Genomic DNA, 17,919 nt, shown 5'->3' with positions numbered 1-17,919 from the left:
GAGTACCACGACGGCGGCACGCGGTGTTATGGTTATATGAACGCACCATCCAAGAAGTGGTTTGTGGGAGCAGGCAAGCGAATAGTTCGCTTGTTTGTGGAGACTGGCAATCTTTTCGGTTCACAGCTCAGAACAAAAGAAGAACCCCATCACGTAAGCGGTTTGAACGAGCCGCACTGGTCAAAGGAAGTAGCGTGTTCGCTGCCTCAGTCAGCTCGATTGTTGTGCAAGATTTATGGGTCGCTTCTTGAACGTACAGACAGACGCCCCCAGCCCTCTCCCAGCGAACCGTGCAGTCTGAGTTGTGTTGTTTAGAGAACATGAAATCTATAGCTGTTGTGTCAACTACGCAGGTGGATTGAGTAGTGCTTTTGGCGGGACGCCACCGATCGTTCGGAACAATGGCAACTGACAGCATGCTTTGTGGGAACTGTCAAACCGATCGTCAGCGCACGGCTCCAAATGATTAGCCAAATTCCTTGGCATTTCGCGTTGTATGTTTTAATTTTTCTTTATTTTTGTTTCTTATTTACATAAAAAATACAATAATATATTCTTACATTGCTTTTTCCGTTTCTTTTTCACATTTTTTTTTACAAATATAGTAAAATCACATTTCGGTTGTACACACTAATAAAATAAGCAACATCGAACGGGTTGTCAGCTTACACATGTTGGATGACATAATTTAACCGATCGGGGAACATTCAAAAGGGGGTGGGAGTTTGTTCGACGTTGTTGTGGGTTTGCTCTGTTCCGCTATCGGCGAATGGTGCATTCGAAATAATAAAATATGGTAACTTTTAGTTTCACATTCACAGTTTGCGGCTTTTGTTTTTTCCCGTCTTTTAAGTTGATTTGCTTGTTTTTATTTTTGGTCCCGTTGCATGTCGTCCATTCCGCGTGCTCTCCACATCACAGCCGCGAGCGGAATTGATAATCGACAGTCGAAGTAGCGCTACGAATACTTGGCGGTCGATAGCTATTCAAAACTTGTTTTTGCGTATAGAAAAAAAAAGCACGGTACAGAACAAATGATTATTTTAACGTAAGATAACAAATTTCAGTTAATGGTGATAGTGATGAAGTTGTGACGTGCGAATCTTGCTGTCTTTGTCTAGCTGCTAGTTGTATTCGGTTGTGCGATGGGGCATCTTACTGGCAGGTTCGATCCAATTATTATGTACTTAATGATGGTAGCTGTAGTCGTGGCCGTAACCGCTGAAGCTGGTGTAGCTCGTATCGTAATGGTGCTGGAGTGGCTCGTGGTGGTGGTAGTGGGAGGAGGAGATCGGGACAGCAACCGGAACTTTTACCGGTACTGGGACCGGAACGGGTTTCTCGACCGGAATGTGCTTCTCCACGGTCACTGGGTAGGGACGGTCGATGGGGACCTGCACCGGGTACGGGACGGGCTTCTCGACGGTGTAGGGGACCTGGAGGAGAAATGAGCGCGTTTTTAATTTAAAAAAGGTAATAAAACCGGTAATGTTATTAACAAATTTAGTTTAACATCTAGAAAAACATGAAATTGTTCAATGATTTTTTATTGGATTATTTTAAATTGAGACTATTTTTTCAAATAAATTGGATACCAATATATTAACCCCTGTAAAGGGTCAATTAGTTCGAAACGGCAATAGCGTTGCAAAAGGCTCAAGATAGTAATATCCCTAGTAACAATTGAGGTTTTATGGTAGTTTTATAGCCACTGATAAAACTTAGATTGTACTTGTAGCGTGCTATAAAACTTCAATTGTTACTTGGGATATGTCATGAAATGTTCAAATACGAAATTACTTATATTCAACAATCCTTCTTAGTCTTGAGCACTTATTTACTCCATGAAGGAAAACTTCCATCTTTGAGATACTAAACAAACAAATTAAGTTCTATAGAACGCTACAATGCAATTTAAGTTTTATTAGAGCTTAGAAAACTTCCAATAAAACCTCAATTTATACTGGAGATTATTGAAGCCATACCAAATTTTGTGAGTTAACCCCTTCATGCCCATGTTGTTTGTGGACAACAACGTTTTTAAACAGCTATAACTCTTGATTGAGGAAAGATTTTCTCACAAAAACAATTAAGGTTAGTAAATGTGACTATTGCCTTTCATTTGAGTATTATTAGTTACAAGGATAAGCTATAGAACTGAAGTTATCGCAATTTGTCTGATTGGATCCCGATGAAGCAGTGCTGCCAGCGACAGTTTACGTTAACGTAGAAAAATGAATTTTTCATATATCTTCGCTATGTTGCAATATTATTGAAACCTGATAAAACTTATCAATTTAGATTGTCTTTGGCTACGTTTTCCACGCAAGTGGACTATTGTAAATATTCTAGGAGAACTGTATTAAACATTGGAAAGTAAAGATTGACCACCTTCTAGCACTGCGAGGAAAGGACATATCTTTATGAAAAAAGGCATTTCGTGTTTCTTAAATATTAAATTCAGTCTTCAAATAAAGAGGGATCCCGTGAGAAACCGGCTGACCACAAAATATGACCAACGTCGATTCGAATGAAACTTTGAAGTTGTGTTCGGTTTATGAATCTCCATGATTTTCTCTGACAATTGCAGTGTTTTGATACAAGAGCAATTTTTCAAAATGGCGTGGACATTTCTACGCGCATTAATTTCAATTTTTGTGCGTTCGATTATTGTATTTTATTCAGCAAAACTTTCTGAGAATAAGTAACAGGGGATGAATATTTCTGTGCGAAAAAATATACACTGAAAAAAATGTGTCATTTTTCACACAATCAAAAATTTGTGTTTAAAATTTAAATTGCAAAAATCCTTTTTTTTCTAATTTTTTATATTTTGTCAACAAAAAGAGAGTTCTAAATCATTCATTTATTAAATTCAAAACTTGGAACAAGGGAAAGTTTAGACTAAGATGTACGACACAAATGCTTAAAGAAAATTAAATTAACGTTGATCTGCTCTTTAATTGGTTGCAATAGAAATTGTAGAATCATTTTACTAGACTATGGGGAATAGTTGCAATTAACTTAAAACGAAGAGTGCTCGAAAATGTATTTTTTTTTTAAATTGGAATGAGATGATCAGATCGCACTTCCAAAAGTAAGGGAACTTACGCTTCTGAGTCCATTTTAATTTATTGATTATTTTTCCGATGAATTCGCTCTCATCATTTTTATTCCATAACGTACCCACAAAAAGAACGAGAAACGATGCTTTGCCACGTTCTAGTTAGTAATCTATGCGATATACTAAAGAGATAAAATCGACATGTTAATACCAACTTTCTAGTTAAAAAATACAACCAGTCGCAACATTTTAGTCGCTCTTCGTTAGCTGGGGTTTTGCTTTCGAACACATCCCACGTATTTCTCAAGCTGAGGCCAGTTTGAGTTACCTTTGATCCTTGCCGTTGGTGGTAGAGTGAAATCTTAAGATTCGAACTTTATCTTCGTCGTACAGATATGGTCACTAATCGAGCATCACCAACTTAATACACACATTGTGCAGGTCTATTGGAAATAGAACGATTTGTGCTGATTCCATCAGTTTGTAACCTGCCCACACTCAGTAACTATTCGCTTCGGATGATCATTTCAATTCACCGAAAATTCCCTGAAAGCGGTGAGACTACGCTGAATTTTACAGTAGTTCCCTTAGTTACAATTTTACAGCAGTTCCCTTAGTTTCGGATAGGTTGTCTTATTATAGTAGGAACTTTCTGAAATTTGTATGCATATGCATTAGGGTGGGGCATTGTTATATGGAAAAATATAATCTTAGCCACATCAACCGAGCACAGCACTTTTTTGGTTCCTTTTGGGGTCCCAAACAACTGTGCAAAATTTGGGGTCGATTGGTGTTGACCCGGCGTAGCGCATTGCGATTGAAATTTGTATGGAGATTAGTATGGGAAAACCTACATTTTTGCATTTTTAATTCTACAGACTACAATCCTTCCTGTAGTGCGCCAACAAATAGATAGAAGTGTAGTTCAGGATATGCTGAACAACTTTGCCGAAGGATGTATGGTGCTAGAATGTCTCTAAGCCAAGTTATAGGTGTTCAAAGTTCGATACATCGAATTAAATGCCAAAAATCATTTTTATTGCCAACACTGCCGGTGTACTAATGGTATTTCATAAAGCATTCCAAAATAACATTATATATTTTAGTTTTACCACATTGGTATGTTTGGATGAATTATTCAAAAGCCTTAGCTCAATTTCCTGAGCGTAGGTAGTTGAGCAATAGGGCGTAGTGAGGGGTGAGGGGGATAGAAATTCGAACTGAAATGTTGTCGAGTTGGAATGTTCAGATGAATTATTTCAAAACAATTACACAATGTCCTACGCATAATAGTAACGATGAAATAAAACATACTGTATCCCTTTGCCTTGACTTTTATCAATAGAAGTTACGTTACAGACTGAATCAATTGATGTCGAGTTGATATGTCAGAGGATTGCATTGATTATGTTTCAGTTTAATAGGCACTATGATTGATGGGATGCTCATTTCGATGCTGTTCGATCACCTGAAGCAAAAATTGTTGTAGGGATCTGGTGGATTTCATGTTGAAATCCAGAAATTAGCTTCACGCCTCGTGATCGAACAGCATAGAAATGAGCATGCTAACAAATCATAATGCGTATTAAACCGAAATATAATCCTCTGACATATCAAATCGACATCAGTTGATTCAGTCTGCAACGTAACTTCTATTGATAAAAGTCAAGGCAAAGGGATACAGTATGTATTATTTCATCGTTACTATTATGCGTAGGACATTGTGTAATTGTTTTTAAATAATTCATCTGAACATTCCAACTCGACAACATTTCAGTTCGAATTTCTACATATTAAAGTCCCCCCCCCCCTTCCCTCACTACGCCCCATTGCTCAACTACCTACGCTCATGAAATTGAGCTAAGGCTTTTGAATAATTCATCCAAACATATCAATGTGGTAAAACTAAAATATATAATGTTATTTTGGAATGCTATATGAAATACCATTGGTACACCGGCAGTGTTGGCAATAAAAATGATTTTTGGCATTTAATTCGATGTATCGAACTTTGAACAGCTATAACTTGGCTTAGAGACATTCTAACACCATACATCCTTCGGCAAAGTTGTTCAGCATATATTCCCATACTAACCTTCATACAAATTTCAATCGCAATGCGCTACGCCGGGTCAACACCAATCTACCCCAAATTTTGCACAGTTGTTTGGGACCCCAAAAGGAACCAAAAAAGTGCTGTGCTGAAAAAACGATCATTTTGCCCCACCCTAATATGCATAGAACATGTAGAACTATGTAGATGTTCATAGAACATTTGTGAATTTTACGTTTAAATATCTTGAATGCCCATAAAAGATGACGCCTTGAAAAAAAAATCTTCTAAAGTTTAAAGGGGTTATACCAAAGTGAAATCTTCAAAAAGTCGACCTAGTTGACTAATTTATTACAAAGAATTAATAGAAGCAGGAACCCTATGGATCGATGGTTTTGGAGCAAGATAATAGTGTTGGCAACCTGCAGTTCGTTGTTTAGTTATCTAGATAGTGATAATTGTATGACCAAATAACTTGTTTCGACAACAATAAATACTTCTTATAATCGGAAAGAATAAGAGAATATCAAATGAGTTAAAATGTTGAAATCAGAGTTTTATCTGCTTCATTATACATGAGCGCCTGGGGCTAGTTGGTGCAACCCTTTTTCTCCATTTGTATTAGATATAAGGTAATGTCTTTCGTTACGAGCTTGAACCTGAACCTGTGCGACCACCCCTGGTTATTATACCGTTAGTGATCTGGACTAGGTGAATTTGCACAGAGAATCAATAGATGAAAATAACTGGGAGTAACAAATCGTCATTTAAATACTAGGAGTTGTAGGTAATACCAAGTTGTTTATTGATCAATATCGGTGCCGGCAAGGCCCGAACGTAAATCGCAGCTGTAAAGGGAAGGAATGTTAGTCCGACATTTGCTTATGCTGTTGACGTATATACTACTGCGCATTCTACAAGTATCACGGGAGGTGGAATATTGTTTGTAAAGATAGCGATTCGAAAGTCTGCAGGAGTTCGCGCACGACTCAAGATTTTAGCAGTTTCTGGGCATCCTCAATCCTGGGCAGACTCAATAGGTGTCTAAAATACGTTTTAGAACTATCATAGCGATGAATAACGAGAAGTATGCTTAATTCAAATATTATTTTTGCAGAAGACAAACTAGTAAAAGAAAAAGCACCAAGTTCGTAAAGAAAAAAATTAAGGGGCTGCAGCTAAAAAAATATCAATTATTTTCGCAACCAGAATTTGGAATAATTATGAACAGCTCAAAATGCGTATTGATGTTACTGGAAAACTTACTTTATATGACGGACATTCTAAAAATTTCATGCCCGTGCACTTTATTATTAACCTAAGTACTAGGAAGACTAGCAAGCAGGTTTATCACGTACAGATAAGATGAATGATCAGATATAATTTGTTAATTTGGTGCAAACAATAGAACGTCTTAAAGCTGCAGAAAACAAAGTATAGAGTCCAGTCTGTTAAAAAGAAACTAATTCACTAAGTTAAAACAAAAATGTGCCAAAACCAGAAAATACAGAAGAAATAATCCTGGTTTTGTAGCAATTAAAAATACAATGCATGTGGCAGTTAATATGTAATATAGAGTATGTACAGCTCAGTGTATGAAAGTACTTAATACAATAAGAATGATTATTGCAATCAAAATGATGTGACATGCCACAAATGGGTAACTGATTTTCCATCCTTCTCGCGAATTGTCAGTTGTCAACCCTCATACATGATTCAACAATCATCACTTCACTCAGACAAGACCATACGTATTTGCCACGCACATTTAATGACCTGTCGACTAGTTCCCTTGTTGGTAAAATGAACACTAAACAAACAAAGAAACTAGTTTGCTCAGCTCAAGGAAATGTCAGCTCGGTTGGTATCACCTGGCGTAAACATGTTCCTTTACAATGCCATCAAATCAACGAACATCTAAAATTACATTCGACAAAATATGTGCAAATATGAAAATGATAAAAAGGAATGCTACTGCTAGCGCACTGTTGATGAATCACCTTATGAAAATAGTTGATAAGGGATTCGGAAGGAAATAGCTGCACACCGTTTGGGCGATGTTTTTCGTTGTGCACCCAAAGTTATGTGAAATTCATTCTCCAATTGGTTTATGTCGTTTACCATTTTATTTTTGAAATGTTGTGGGTGTAAATGAGTTTTTGAGTGCGTTAAGAAAATGTTTATTATTTCACATTTTTTGTGATATTCTGGTTAAGTTTCAAATTACTCGAATGATTTTAATAATGTATAATAATTGTAGTAGGTTTGCAAAGCTGCGTCATTGTGCAACATGAGGCCGCACTACGTGGCTATTCACTTCTGTTTGTATCTCTATCTCGTATCCCTTACCTCCCCGCAGTGCCAGCCAGGGCTCGAGCCACCTTATACAGTTCAAACTCGGGGCAGGGTCGGGCTCTTGCCTGAACCGTAGTCAGTGGATATATTTTGACAGTAGTTGGAGGCTTAATTTAGGTCGTGGTCGGCGTCATTATCGACCATTTTATGAAAATCTTGAGACGGGAAACGTGCACAGTGAGCATAATTTAGGATTTAGGCAGGAGAACGAATCAATTATTTGACTATGAACAAGTCAAACTTCGGTTCGAAAGAAAACGATTACTTGTCATTACTGGCATCCATCACTCAAATCGGCATTATTTTAAAGTTCAGGTAACAACATTTAACGTGTTTTGCTCTGAGAACATCTCTATCTAACATAAGGAACCATACACAAATGATGTAGTAATTTAGGGGGACACGGAAAAAAAATCCGTCCATAAATTCATGAAAACAAATTCACTAATTCGTGAACTGTACGGTTTATATACGACCAAGTTCTTGAAATTAAGTGCAAACTCTGTACACGGAACTACCCCGGTGCACATCAATCGAAAGCCCCATGAAAACCAGCTTTCGCCAAAAATGTCCAAGACGTTAAATTCGAATGTTTAGTTGGGTTAGTGTGGTTGTTCCCTAGATATGTTTACGTTACGATTCTCCTTCATAATTTGGGGATGCATTTGTTTGTATAAACTACAGAAAACAACTAAAAGAGCCGACAGTTAAACGATGTTCATGATTTCAGGAGCTCAGTCGTGATTTTCGAAATGATGTTCGTGAGTTTACTATCGGATTTTTCCGGCAGAGTAGCGTGATATATGATCATGATTTCAGAATCTTAGTCATGATTTTCGTAATTTATATTCACGTTATCGTGATACTTTAAACGCAAGTAGAGTCTCAGTCACGGTTTTCGTTATTTTAGTCATGATTGGTGTAATTTCAGGATCTTAGTCTCGATTTTGGTAATTGATATGCACTTTTATTCGTGATATTTTACTCTTGAGCTTACTTTCGAATTTGACACGTGGAGTAATGTGACTCATATTCAATATAAGTATTTTTTTTTTTGACTAAAGAGGTTTTTTAACCTTAGGGTCATTCGCATCTTTTCGGGTTAGGGAAATCTCTTTTGGAAAAATCTCTAACCCTATGTGCAGGTTTGGGAATCGAACCCAGGTGAGCTGCGTACAAGGCAATCGATTCACCAACTACGCTGTCCTCGTGACTGATTCGCGGTATCTTGTTCTGTAAACTATATCAAGAATATGATCTGTGGCTCTATAATTTATTTTGATGCTCAGCGCAGTTTTTGTTTTCTGTCCAGACATCACACTGAAACATATCAAAAGAATAACGATGTTTGGGGTCCTAATAGTTTTCTTATACCTATTGCTTGTACACTCAAGCTGTACAGTGTACACATATAGATTTTGTTCTAGCTACAACAGCAACAGTGTTGGAATAAATAGAACAAAATCCATAGTGGCGTGTCTTGTTGCCTCGTGTGCAAACAACTTAATAGGTACGTTAGTACTAGGACCGAACTATGTTCTATTTCATGGTTTAAAAATGGTTTCACAAATGATATTCCAAATTTTGTGAAACAGTTCACGTGTAAATTTCATGAACATTTGTAGAGTTGCATGAAATTGAAAATGATTAGGTACACCCAAAACGAATCTTTGAGAGCGGAATTGATGCTGTTTTTTTTTCGCTCTCGAACTGTGAGCGAAAGGCTCCCAAACGATGCGTTAGAGTTCAACCAACCTCATACTTGTGCAATACAATATAGTACCCCATAGCTATACGCTGTTGGCTCATGCAGTGCAGGAATAACTTGAATAACACATACCATCGTCTCCATTCTGTCCCATTTGTGACCGCTGCTGCAATGATGCGAAGTTTATATAGCTCATTCGAACGACCACTCATCATGTGTCGTTGTGGCCTAAGGTGTAAAATAGGCGTTTTGGAGAGCAGATGTTTGTCGGTTCCAGTCCTGATGCTACCCGTTAATATTTTTTTCGGGTAAGGCTTAGTGCCCAAGACATACATACAAACGAAATATTAATAACAGCGGGGAAATGGTACAAAGCAAAATGCGTCAATGACGATGCTGAATTATCGACGCGGCGGCGGAGACACAAACGATATTATCTCACTTATCATTAGTGTGAAGCTTATGTATGCCATTTTACTACTCTCACTGGTGGAGTCATGGTGTCGGGTAAAGAGGTTTTTTTTATCGAATAGAAGTTTGTCGATTCTAATCTACAATCTGATATCAGAATTTTTTAACTAGAAGTTTCAGGTCACGAGCTATTTCTAGCAGCGGAGAAAAGAATGAAACAAAACAAAATGCAATGCAGGAGCATGTGGGGGAATGTAAGGTGTAGAAGAAAGCCATTTTGGGTGTATATGTTCTGAATATCATAAGCTCACGAATCCATGATTTTGTGAACTTATTCACGAGTATGAATTGTCAGTCGTGCAAAAGGAATCATGAAACAATTCACGTATCCATAAATAAAATTTTTCGATTTTGTGAACTATTTCACAAACACGGACTTGCAATTGATGCCATTATAGAAGAAATTACGAATTGGTTCACAAGGATTCAAAGGTTTCATGAATAAAATTCCGAGTTTCATGAAATAGTTCACGAGCAAATATCCAGACTGTTTGATTTTGCGAACAAATTCACAACGACGAAATCCAGATGTAAGATGTAATAATCATGAATCAGTTCATGTCGGATTCCAATAAATATTCTTAAATCTATGAATAAAATCACGAATCAATCTTTGATTTAATGAAAAACACTAATTTCTTTTCTCCGAAGGGAAAGGGCCGATGGGTTTGGCTCGAAAAAAATTGAAGAAAGCTACGTCATTTGTGTATGCCCCCTAAGTAAGAACGATTCACAGTGCGGTTTTTCGAAAACATCCGAATAAATATTACCATTATTACGATTATTTTAGATTTTTAGATTATTTAGATCAATGCTATTTTTGAGTAATTTTGCGGACGTAACAAGCAATTTCTCATTGTCGTATGTGTTGTATTTATGTGATTGTTTGAGATGTAAAATATTTTGAAAATTTTGCTTCTTATCATATATAATGGCTGATAAATTCGGCAAATTTCGTAAATCCTACTATTGCGAACAACCCTGACGGAGGGGCAGTAAGAAGTGTATGAAGTGAACTGAGAAATTAAAGGTAATTAGTCATTGAGAAGTGAGTGACGGATCAGAGATGTGATCTGAGTATTGAAAAAGGAATAGATGCCCGAGCAAATACTCATGGGTTCAAACACCACTTAGCCCCTTGATAAGACCTTATACATGGTTCGTGCCAAAATTCACAACCATCAAGACACCATAAAATGGTCTCAATAACCCATAAATACACCAACATATGGTATTTTATATGGGATCTACCGGACCATGGTGATGGTGTCTTCATGGGTTGAACCCATTTCAAACACCCATGTCAAACCCCATGAGCATGGGGGTATTATGGGCTTTTCGTTTGCTCGGGTGAGTCGTTCGATTAAAGGTTAAAGCTTAGAGATAAGACGTGTGAGAGGAAAGCTGTGATGTACGAACTGTAAGAAGGTGAAACTATATAAATGAAAGGTGAGAAATGATGTAAAAGCTGATGAATGATATCTAAAACATGGTGCGATACATCAGTAGCCAGTGGTGAAAAGCTACAAACGAGATGTTAGAGATTAGGGGTGATATAGAAGTTAAGAAGTGAGATATGAGTCTTACAAAGTGATCATTGTGATGTGAGTAGTAAATGGTAGTAGTAGTAGTAGTAAAATCCAAAATGAAAGAAGAGAAATAAGCGATGAGAAGTAATTTCTTGAACTTTTTGGAAAATCAGAAGTTTTAAGAAACATATTGTTGCAACAGCTATATATATTTTGGCCAATACAGACCAAACTTGAAGAGAAAATAGTATCAACGACCTCTTTTAATTTTGTTTATTTTGTTACAGATGCTTCAACAGTAGTGTCATTCGGCTCCTTTTCGGGTTTGAAAAATTTCGCTAACTAGTCTAATTTGGGTACTAATTTAGATACATCGTCTAACTAGACACCCACTCAGTTGGTGCTAGTTACTGACGAGATGAATTCGAAACACAAAAAATCAAACTTAATGCATTATTGATATTTTCAAAATATACATATATGTATGCATGCAATCTCTCGTGTTATAAAATTTATCGCGTTCACCGGAAGGTTATCAATAATTTCTATAAATTTTGACAAATTCTCCAAAGTAGCTCGAATCAGAATAATATTGACAGAATCGTATCTTTTCCGTAAATTTTCAGTTCTGGGTCAATTGATCGAAAGCCATTTGGTCAAATTGCCATTGCTATTTAGTCTAAATGGCCTTTTAATTGAAAGTTATTATTCCGAGGAGTTGTTTTGAATACGCTGAATCGTTTCGTTAAAACGTTGGAACCAGTGGATTTGAATTTATGCCTATTGATCTCGGAATTCAATATAAAAACTACTCAGGATGCAATGGAGAATAATTAGAAACAAACAAATACATAGAACAAATATATGGGCGAGTTATACAAATATTTATATTTATTTATATAAGTTATTCATCAAATGATTGTTCCATCAGAAAGGCATTCGACCAAGTGACTCATTCGAGCAAATAGCATTCGGTTGCACAGTATTTCACCAAATGGCGTTCGTGAAAATGGAACAGCATTCGACGCACTGCCATTAGTCCAAACGACATTCGCTCAAAATACCTTTCAACCAACTGACATTCGGCCAAAAAGCGTCCAGCCAACTCGTATTCGGCTAAATTACATCAAGCTAAATGGCTTGATACCTATATTTTATAGTAGTTAACATGTGCGGATGAATATGAACCTTAAATGGGCATAGTATGAAAAAACGGCGCACATTTGTTCACTTTTTTACAAGTCAATATCATCTAATTGATTCAAAGGCAGGAAATATCAATAGACTCTTCTCTGGCTGCAGAGATCTTTTGAGTGGAGCTGCCATCAAACGATTCATTCGAAAAACTCAGCACCTATTGGAACTTGATTCCTACACTTATTCACACTTCAGCGTAAAAAGCGGTTAAATTACACCATCAAACTTATTCACTTTTAGTATGATGAATTTCAACGGAGGCTTGTAGTTATTCCGTTAATTAGTCATTAAATTATATCAAGCATTGCTTTCTACACAGTGTGCAAATGTTTCGCCGAAACCAAAGATCGAAATAATAAATATCGTTGGGTTTATAAAAACTAGTGTACAATTTTGTTATTGATTGAACGGCGACAATAACCACTTTTCCAGCGATTATCGTAACAACACTAATTATATTCTAACGTCTATTCAATTAAATCATTCACTCTATCGAATTCACTCATCATCTCCCTAAACCATTAGGTTTCCCCAAAAAACTTACATGCTTCTCGACGTAGTAGGGCTGCGGAACGGGAACCTTAACGGGATACGGTACTGGTTTCTCGACCGGCACTGGGTATGGGCGATCGACGGGGACCTTCACCGGGACTGGGTAGGGTTTTTCGACGGTGTACGGGACAGGTTTCTCCACCTCAACTGGGTAGGGAGCTGGGACATGGACTGGATAGGGACGATCAACCGGAACCTTGACTTCAACGGGAACCTTCTTCTCGACGGTGTACGGCACTGGAACTGGCACCTCAACCTGAACCGGGACCGGAACATGTTTGGTAACTTCGTATGGCTGCGGTACCGGAACCTTCACTGGGTAGGGTACGTGCTTCTCCACGGTGTACGGTTGGGGTACTAACACTTTGACGGGGTATGGGCGGTCAACTGGCACATGCACTGGGTATGGAACCTTCTTCTCGACAGGATACGGTGCTGGCACATGAACTGGGACCTTAACGTATTCCTTATAGTGCACTGGCACGTGCTTTATAACCTCGTATGGTTGAGGAATTGGAACTTTCACTGGGTATGGGACATGCTTCTCAACGGGGTAAGGCACATGCTTCTCCACAGTGTATGGCACTGGCACTCCCTTCACTAGGGTAATGGTCTTGGTCACGTCCGTGTGTCCTCCCAGCAAATATCCGCCGTGGCCATACCCATGGGATGGAGCGGAATGGTATGCTCCTCCCAAATGACCATGCCCACCGATGTACCCTACGTCCAGACCGTTGATACCGTAGCCATATCCGAGATTCAGTAGACCACGTTTGTCTAACTTCTTCTCCAAAGGCACTGCGTTCGCATTAGACTTCTTTTGATCTGTTTCAGCGTAAGCTGAAGCCAACAAAAGTGTTGAAAGACATATCTGCAGGAAATAAACAGAAACACAATCATTAACACCACTTCATTCACATTGCAACTTTTTTTTCTCGAGCGTCGTACTAATAATACAAAAGTCCTTATTTAGTTCAAAATTCCAAACACTTAATGCGCATAATGTTCACATCCTTAAGAATAGTATCAATTCAAACTATTAAAATCCACTCACATATAACTTCATTGCGACACCACTTATTATTGTTCGCATCGGTTCCAGACAATGAACTGGATGCTGATTTGTACTAACTTGCCGCTTTTATACTACTAAAAAACTACAAAATTCACTTTCGTTGCATTCTGGGGTGGCTGCGAGAAAACTCCACGCGGGGTGCGCGCTCTGCGAAGGTTTCTCTCTTACTCACATCATCCGCACACAACTCTCCGAGCCGTGGAAAGAAAACCCCATCCCTTTGGCACATGGAACGTGATGGCCTTAACCAACCCCCCAGCACGCGCGCACGAGAGGGCAATCTGAACAGTCAGTTCAGTGGTGAAGCGAATGATCGAAGCTCTCCCTGAGCATGCTCTCTGCATTCGCCGGTACCGATGCCCTCTCGGGGGACACCAATACCCAACAAACACAGACAGAAAAATAAACCCGCTGCATATTTACTTATGAATGTTTATATGCAAAGAGAAGCGAAAATCGCGACGCGAATCGGTAAAGATTTTCCTCTCCTTCAAGAGATGGTTTGGGTTGTTAATAGTTTTGCAGCGACGCGACGCGTTGCGGCGCGTGCACATGGCGACGGTCGTTGCAACCACCCACCCACCTACCAACTGCGGTGCTCTGTACGTAAGCTAAAGCCGCGTGTTCGCTGGGGTTGTTGTGAGAAAAAATGCGCGCGGTTTTTTGCTTTGAGAGGGTGATGTTTGGATCACTACTTCAAGGTATGTGATGCACTTTTGTTTGTTTGTTTATTTGTTTGCTTGTTTGTACGAACGTTCGTAGGTACTGAGACCGAAAAAGTGTTACAGTATTATATGCGGCGTTGTTCTTGTTTTCGCTTTGGTATTCACTTGATACACTTATTTCGCAATATGCTGCTGTGGTTGCCGCTGTGGAAACCCATTCGGAACCTTGATCCGCTTCTTAGCCGGTATTGTTGTGTCTTTGAACTCCGCTGAGCTTGAGATCTCTTTGAATTTCCTCAATTCTTGCGATTTAATCGGTGAATTCTTGATTGTCTGTTTTTTTCACAAGTAAAGCGCTGGTCTAGTCGTGTTTAATTGAAGTGAAGATGCGCTTAACTGTCGTGGGTGCGAAATAAGGGGCATTGGATTGCATCTTTTTGAGGCAAAGGTGCCGAAATTAAAATTGGCTCCAACATTTTCCATGTTCAAAAATTTCAATTTTTCATTCAGTTTCATTATTTGGCTCGGCATGTTTGCGTTAGCTTGGCGGTGCCAATTTTTCTGTTTTCAATGGAGTTTATGATTCGCCCAACTAAGGATTACAGTTTGACATTATTTGAGATTTATAAAAAATATATTAATTCTAGGGGAACTAATTTTTAGGAATGGCGTCAGGTAACTGTGCTAGCAAATGTAAAGTGATGACGTCATTTTTTCCATACAATCGCTGTACAATCTGCTTCAGAATTTGGAGGCATTACCTTTTAGCAGTGGGTAAAAGAGTTTTTTTTATATTATATTAAGTTCATATTAAAAGTATTGAGATGGTAAATAAATATCAACAAAAGGCTAAATTCCTTGCTGGAAAGACATCCCCGGACGGGGACTTTCACGGGGTATTTTATGGTACGTTGGAACATTCTACTTGCATGGGGTTGGCCAGGCGGGTATTAGGACCGATATTTCTACACAAAAGCTTCAGATAAGAAAACAATGTTACTCTAATCTCGAAAAAAACGTTGTCTTTGGCCGGGTGTACCCCATTAGACATAAATACGTTAAGCATACGGACATTTGGCATATGTTCGTTAGGCATCTCGATCGGAATACAATAACAAGATTGTAAAAGAATGCAATTTTCGTTGTAAGCTGTGTTAAAAATCTAGTCTCGATGTTAAAATGACAAAAAATTCTTACAAGTAAGAACGCGAGATTTAGTTTTGAAATGATTTTGTTATGTATTTTTTATTGGGATACTGGACGTTAGGCATAAAGACGTTAGACATAAATCAACATACTGACGTATCAACTACAGAAACATATTTTTGGACGGCTATGGCATTGAGTGGTAAGAGCGTGAATGTTTGCCTTTTTTGATCTTTGATCGCAGTAAGCTGAACAAACTCGATCAACAGTTTGCTCAAATAAAAGAAGCGAACGCTTAGCATAGGGCATAGCTTCAAAAAATTGACATCCCTGCGTGAAGTTGAAAGAAAACAAAATTCAATTCATGTTTGCCGCGATGATTGAAATTTTTGTTTCGTTTCCCTCGTCAATCGTTCTCTCGACACAGCGCATTGAGGTTCGGAAATTTTCGGTTTTAAGAAAAAAAAAACTGAATTTTGTTTCTATTCTACCTATGAGAGGGATTATTGAGCAGAAGTGCACCAGATATAGATTACGCAGTTCATTTATGTTCGAAAATTTAGAAGATGCCAACTTCTGCCTCAAAACAATCCACATAATATCAAATGAATGCTTTGGTTGATGAAGGAATTTATATTTCCTGAATATGAATGGGGAGGCGGTAAATATGAATGTTGGTTTCGGTAAATACAAGCAGAAATAGGTAACTGATTTTGAAATTTCGCAGCACTGGCATAGGGAAACTCATATATATTTAGGTATAATATATTATCATATACTTTGATTAATGATTACATACATGCTTGCTGCAATTGTCCAGGAAGAAAATATTTGCCCTGAAGAACAGCTCATGGAATAAAGAATCATAACTTTTATCATTATTCATTCAACGAATATACAAATATGGCTGCTACAATGATTTCCTCTTATATTATTCAGTTCAAAAATTATGTTCTGAGTTGCGAACGTAACATCCAATACTTAGCCTATCCAAAACACTACAAGTTTCCATAAGTTCCGAAAATCAATGTCTGTTTATAGTCGAACAAGCTTAAGGCTGAAGACCTTAAAATAAAAACATTAAACAATCTTTGTTCATTATTACGAAGTATTCATTTGGTTACAACTGTAACGGTTTTACGTCCAGTAGACTTGTAAATGAGTGTTGAACCAAAGTTTTTCTTTTTAATGAAGCTTCCTCCAGCGCTACATTTGCCATGACACTTATACATAGAAAGAAAATCTACGCATGTAAGGGTAATATCTTTTGCATAGTATTGTTTCACGGTGTCTCTGGTAGAACAATATACAAACAAAAATCGAAAACATTTTTTTTTAACATTTTGATGATTATTTTTAATAAATAGTTCTCAGAAAATAGCTCACTTTTAGGGGAATGCATCTTTAGACATTCAGTATCAGAAGGAGGGACTTGTTACGTTAATAAATACCTCCGAAGGCACCAATGACCGTTATTTAACCAATTTAGAGTTAATTCACATTTTAAATTTGAATAATATTTTTACGCGGTATAATATTACCACAAACAATTCGATATCACTGATGTACTCACTATCCGAAAACTTGTCTCTCTTTCAAACGAGACAAGTTTTGAATTGTTTTTGCTAAGGGTCTAGAACTGTTTTATTTTAGAAAAGTTTATATCTATGTGTATATAATATGGATAATATTACTCATTTGCCAAATTTAGCGCCAAATCGTATTCAAATTGGCAGCACCGTCTCAGATTCTAATGAAACTTTCTGTACATGAAGACTTTGTCACAAAAAGCCACTTTGCATATTTTGTTTTTCCAAAAATGATCTAGACTGTCTTTTGAAAAGAGCCAAACTTTTTTTTACCATTTTTTTTAAATGACTATAGTCTAAAATGACAAATCCTACAAAAAATGTTGTAGAAATGGTGTTCACAAAATTAGTCAAATTTTCAAATAAAAATATTGAAAAAATACCTCATTAACTCCTACACTGAAAAAAATCGATTTTAAAAATTTAAAGTCGATTTACAAAAAAACTCCGTTTTTTATTGGGATGAAATTTTGTTCCCTACCATTCCATCGCAAATTCAAGTTGGGCACTTTTAA

General features: G+C 37.6%; 2 protein-coding genes across 2 annotated transcripts in view; one reads left to right on the top strand and one right to left on the bottom strand.

Moving 5' to 3' along the window:
* Positions 1 to 485: 485 nt before the first annotated feature.
* LOC131682864 (skin secretory protein xP2-like) lies at positions 486 to 14,110 on the bottom strand. Its single transcript, XM_058964633.1, has 3 exons — positions 13,984 to 14,110; positions 12,922 to 13,800; positions 486 to 1,436 (listed from the first exon to the last, which is right to left on the bottom strand). The coding sequence occupies exons 1-3, from the start codon at positions 14,020 to 14,022 to the stop codon at positions 1,188 to 1,190; spliced, it is 1,167 nt and encodes a 388-aa protein (XP_058820616.1). The 5' UTR covers positions 14,023 to 14,110; the 3' UTR covers positions 486 to 1,187.
* LOC131682866 (angiotensin-converting enzyme-like) overlaps positions 1,438 to 17,919 on the top strand; it is a 92,520-nt gene continuing 76,038 nt past the window's right edge. Inside the window, exon 1 of the mRNA XM_058964636.1 lies at positions 1,438 to 1,473. The gene's annotated coding sequence lies outside the window, so the exon portion shown is untranslated. The remainder of the gene's footprint in view (positions 1,474 to 17,919) is intronic.

Source organism: Topomyia yanbarensis, chromosome 2, assembly GCF_030247195.1.
Source record: "Topomyia yanbarensis strain Yona2022 chromosome 2, ASM3024719v1, whole genome shotgun sequence".
NCBI classification, from domain to species: domain Eukaryota; kingdom Metazoa; phylum Arthropoda; class Insecta; order Diptera; family Culicidae; genus Topomyia; species Topomyia yanbarensis.
The sequence above is the reverse complement of the archived record's forward strand: the minus strand, read 5'-3'. Positions and strand labels throughout refer to the sequence as shown.

What these genes read in the sequence shown, in the direction of transcription:
- LOC131682864 (XM_058964633.1), bottom strand. Translation starts at nt 14,022, where the DNA reads ATGCGAACAATAATAAGTGGTGTCGCAATGAAGTTATAT. An exon ending in GTGTCGCAATGAAGTTATAT is followed by an intron (nt 13,801 to 13,983) that starts GTGAGTGGATTT and finishes TATTTCCTGCAG; the next exon opens with ATATGTCTTTCAACACTTTT. An exon ending in CCTACTACGTCGAGAAGCAT is followed by an intron (nt 1,437 to 12,921) that starts GTAAGTTTTTTG and finishes TTTCTCCTCCAG; the next exon opens with GTCCCCTACACCGTCGAGAA.